The 3,733-nt window shown below is 39.0% G+C and overlaps 1 protein-coding gene across 1 annotated transcript in view; it reads left to right on the top strand.

The window, feature by feature from the left end:
- NUCB2 (nucleobindin 2) overlaps window positions 1–3,733 on the top strand; it is a 92,245-nt gene that overhangs the window by 61,351 nt on the left and 27,161 nt on the right. The window contains exon 6 of the mRNA XM_011992949.1: window positions 571–697. Within this exon, the coding sequence (XP_011848339.1) occupies window positions 571–697 (127 nt within the window). The remainder of the gene's footprint in view (window positions 1–570; window positions 698–3,733) is intronic.

Raw genomic sequence — 3,733 nt, 5'->3', positions numbered from 1 at the left:
TTGGCCAGGCTGGTCTCAAACTCCTGACCTCAGGTGATCCGTCTGCCTTGGCCTCCCAAAGTGCTGGGATTACAGGCATGAGCCACCGCACCTAGCCTTTTTTTTTTTTTTTTTTTTTTTTTGAGACAGAGTCTCGCTCTTGTTGCCCAGACTGGAGTGCAGTGGCACAATCTTGGCTCACTGCAACCTCTGCCTCCTGGGTTCAAGTGAATCTTCTGTCCCAGCCTCCCAAGTAGCTGGGATTGACAGGCGTGCGCCATCATGCCCAGCTAATTTTTGTGTTTTTAGTAGAGATGTTATTTCGCCAGGTTGACTAGGCTGGTCTCGAACTCCTGACCTCAGGTGATCGCCCACCTCAGCCTCCCAAAGTGCTGGGATTACAGGTATGAGCCACCATGCCCAGCCCTAAAGCTAATATCTTTTGAAAGAAATTCTTTTTATAATATTAAATGTATCTAAATTAGTCAAAAGTATTTATCACTAATGTATTTTAACCCTGTTTTTAAGCTGTTGCATTTGTCTAAAAATGAAATGTAACAGATAAAACTAATTTATTAATTTTGTTAACAGAGTGGGAGGCTAAGCAAAGAACTGGATTTAGTAAGTCACCATGTGAGGACAAAACTTGATGAACTGAAAAGGCAAGAAGTAGGAAGGTTAAGAATGTTAATTAAAGCTAAGTTGGATTCCCTTCAAGGTAAGTACTAAACAAAAGGTAGGAATATATATTTTTTTCTTTTTTCCTTTTGAAACAACGTTTTGCCCTGTTGCTCAGGCTGGAGTGCAGTGGCACAATCACAGTTCACTACAGCCTTGACCACCTGGGCTCAAGTGATGCTCCCATCTCAACCTCCTGAGTAGCTGAGACCACAGATGTGTACCACCATGCCTGGCTAAATTTTTTTGTTAGTTAGAGAGACAGGGTCTCACTATGTTCCCCGAGCTGGTCTTGAACTCCTGGGCTCAAGCGATCTTCCTACCTTGACCAAAGAGCTGGGATTACAGGCATGAGCCAGCGGGCCTGGCTAGAAAATTTTAGTATTTGGTTTTTGAGGTCAGTTTATATTAGTACGTGCCATCTATGTTCTTCTAGTCAAAATTTTGTTAGTATTGATTTGGCTTCTCTTAATTTTTAGAATTTAATGTTTTGAATAGATAATACATTTTATATCATTCAAAAATCAATGTAATTAGCCATAATTATAGCAATGAAAAGGAAGAATGAAAAGTAATGAATTAAACAACTGGTTTAAAGGAGGAAAAATAATATCAAAGGAAACCGAAAGAAAGCAGAGAAAGAAAATCTAATTAGAAGAATTTTCATACATGGAATAGAAAATTTTTCAGAGATCTAGCCCCAGAAAAAAACACAGGATCCAGACCATTTCTTTTCTTTCTTTTTTAAAATAAAATCTTTTAGGAGACGAGATCTTCCTCTGTCACCCAGGCTGGAGTGCAATGGCATGATCATAGCTCACTGCAGCCTTGAACTCCTAGGGCTCAGGTAGTCCTCCCACCTCAGCCTCCGAAGTAGCTAGGAGTACAGGCCTGCACCACCATGCCCTGCTAATTGTTTTTTTAATTATGTTTTTTAGAGCTACGGCCTCGCTGTGTTGCCCAAGCTGGTCTCAAACTTCCGGCCTCAAGTAATCCTGAGTTGCTGGGATTACATATGCAAGCCACCATGTCTGGCTCTCAGAATAAGATAGTTTCATTAAGGAAACTATCTGTCTACTCTTTAATGATTTGAGTGATTCTGTCAAACCATTAAAGAGCAGATTGTCAATTCTATTTAATTTATTCCAGAGCATATAAAAAGACGGAAAGCTTCCACATTCTTGCTTTATATTGATGCCAAAATCAAAATTATTATGTCTCTAAAGAATACTATCTCTTAACAGTTGGATTTATTTCAGGAATACAAGATTGACTTAATATTAGGAAATCTAATATTATAAATCATCATATAAATAGTCCTAAGGAGAAAAAAATCTTTAAAATTTTCGTGTATCAAAAAAAGTCATAAAGTCAAAGGACAAATGATAAATTGGAACAAATATTAGAATCCTTATTCTTTTAGACTATGAGAAGATTAAATACCTATGAAATAGAATTTCCGAAATGCAAGGATATCTTAAAGTTATCTTGCTGGGCATGATGGCTGACGCCTATAATCCCAGCACTTTGGGAGGCCGAGGCGGGTGGATCACCTGAGGTCAGGAGGTTGAGACCAGCCTGGCCAACATAGTGAAACCTTGTCTCTGCTAAATATACAAAAATCAACTGGGTGTGGTGGCACGTGCCTATAATCCCAGCTGCTCAGGAGGCTGAGGCAGGAGAATCTCTTCAGCCCAGGAGGCAGAGGTTGTAGTGAACTGAGATCACGTCACTGTACTCCAGCCTGGGTGACAGAGCAAGACTGTCTCAAAAAAACACACAAAAAAATTTATAAGTCATATGGCTGTCTCCATGGATGCAGAAAATCCATTTGACAAAATTGAACACCAATTCATAATTTAAAGTAATAAAATACTAATTAATAGATAACTTCTATAACACAATCAGCTATATCTAACTCAGTTACATCATACTTAGTGGGGAAGCACAAGTGTGTATCCTGACTGAAATTAGAAACAAGACAGTGTTGTCCACAGTAACCACCACTAAATAGCATTGCTTTGGAGGTACAAGCCAAAATATATTTTTTAATTTTTTAATTTTTATTGTATTTTTTATTTTTTTTGAGACGGAGTCTCAGTCACCCAGGCTGGAGCATGCAGTGGCATAGTCTCAGATCACTGCAACCTCCGCCTCCTGGGTTCAAGGGATTCTCCTGCCTCAGCCTCCTGAGTAGTTGGGATTACAGTCACCTGCCACCACTCCCGGCTGATTTTTTATTTTTAGTAGAGGCAGTGTTTCACCATGTTGGTCAGGCTGGTCTCGAACTCCTGACCTCAGGTGATCCACCCGCCTCGGCCTCCCAAAATGCTGGGATTACAGACGTTAGCCACCATGCCTGACCTAGCCAAAACATTTATACAAATAAAAAGAATCTGGAGATAAAGTAATTGGAAAGGAGGTGATAAAACCATCCTTTTTCACAGATGATATGATGTTTATATATATGTGGAACACCGAAAATAATTAATGGAAACATTTACTATAAACAATAGGAAAATTGAGCCCCTCAATAGGAAAATAATGGTAAACTTAATCCATAGAAATCAATATTTTCCATATGTACATAACAGCCAGTTAGAACATAGAATGGAAGAAGAGGACTCCATTTACAATAGCAACAAAGATAAAATGTCCAGAATAAACCTATTCAGAAATGTGCAAAACTGACAGACAAAAACTTTAAAATACTCATGAAGGATGCAAAAGTAGACTTGAACAAGTGGGAGGACACAATTACTTTTTGAGGCAAAGACTCAATGTTATAAACATGTCAATTTTCTCTAGATTAATGTATAATTTAAACACAATCCAACTAAAAATATATACATTATTTTTCTGGCACTAGCCAAGTGAAATTTTTAAAGTGCACGTGAAAAAGGACACGAGTAGGCCAGGCATGGTGGCTCACGCCTGTAATCCCAGCACTTTGGGAAGCCAAGGTGGGCGGATGATCTGATGTCAGGAGTTCAAGACCAGTCTGGCCAACATGGCGAAACCCTGTCTCTACTAAAAATACAAAAATTAGCTGGGCATGGTAGCACATGCCTATAAT

Source organism: Mandrillus leucophaeus, unplaced genomic scaffold, assembly GCF_000951045.1.
Source record: "Mandrillus leucophaeus isolate KB7577 unplaced genomic scaffold, Mleu.le_1.0 Scaffold420, whole genome shotgun sequence".
NCBI classification, from domain to species: domain Eukaryota; kingdom Metazoa; phylum Chordata; class Mammalia; order Primates; family Cercopithecidae; genus Mandrillus; species Mandrillus leucophaeus.
The sequence above is the reverse complement of the archived record's forward strand: the minus strand, read 5'-3'. Positions and strand labels throughout refer to the sequence as shown.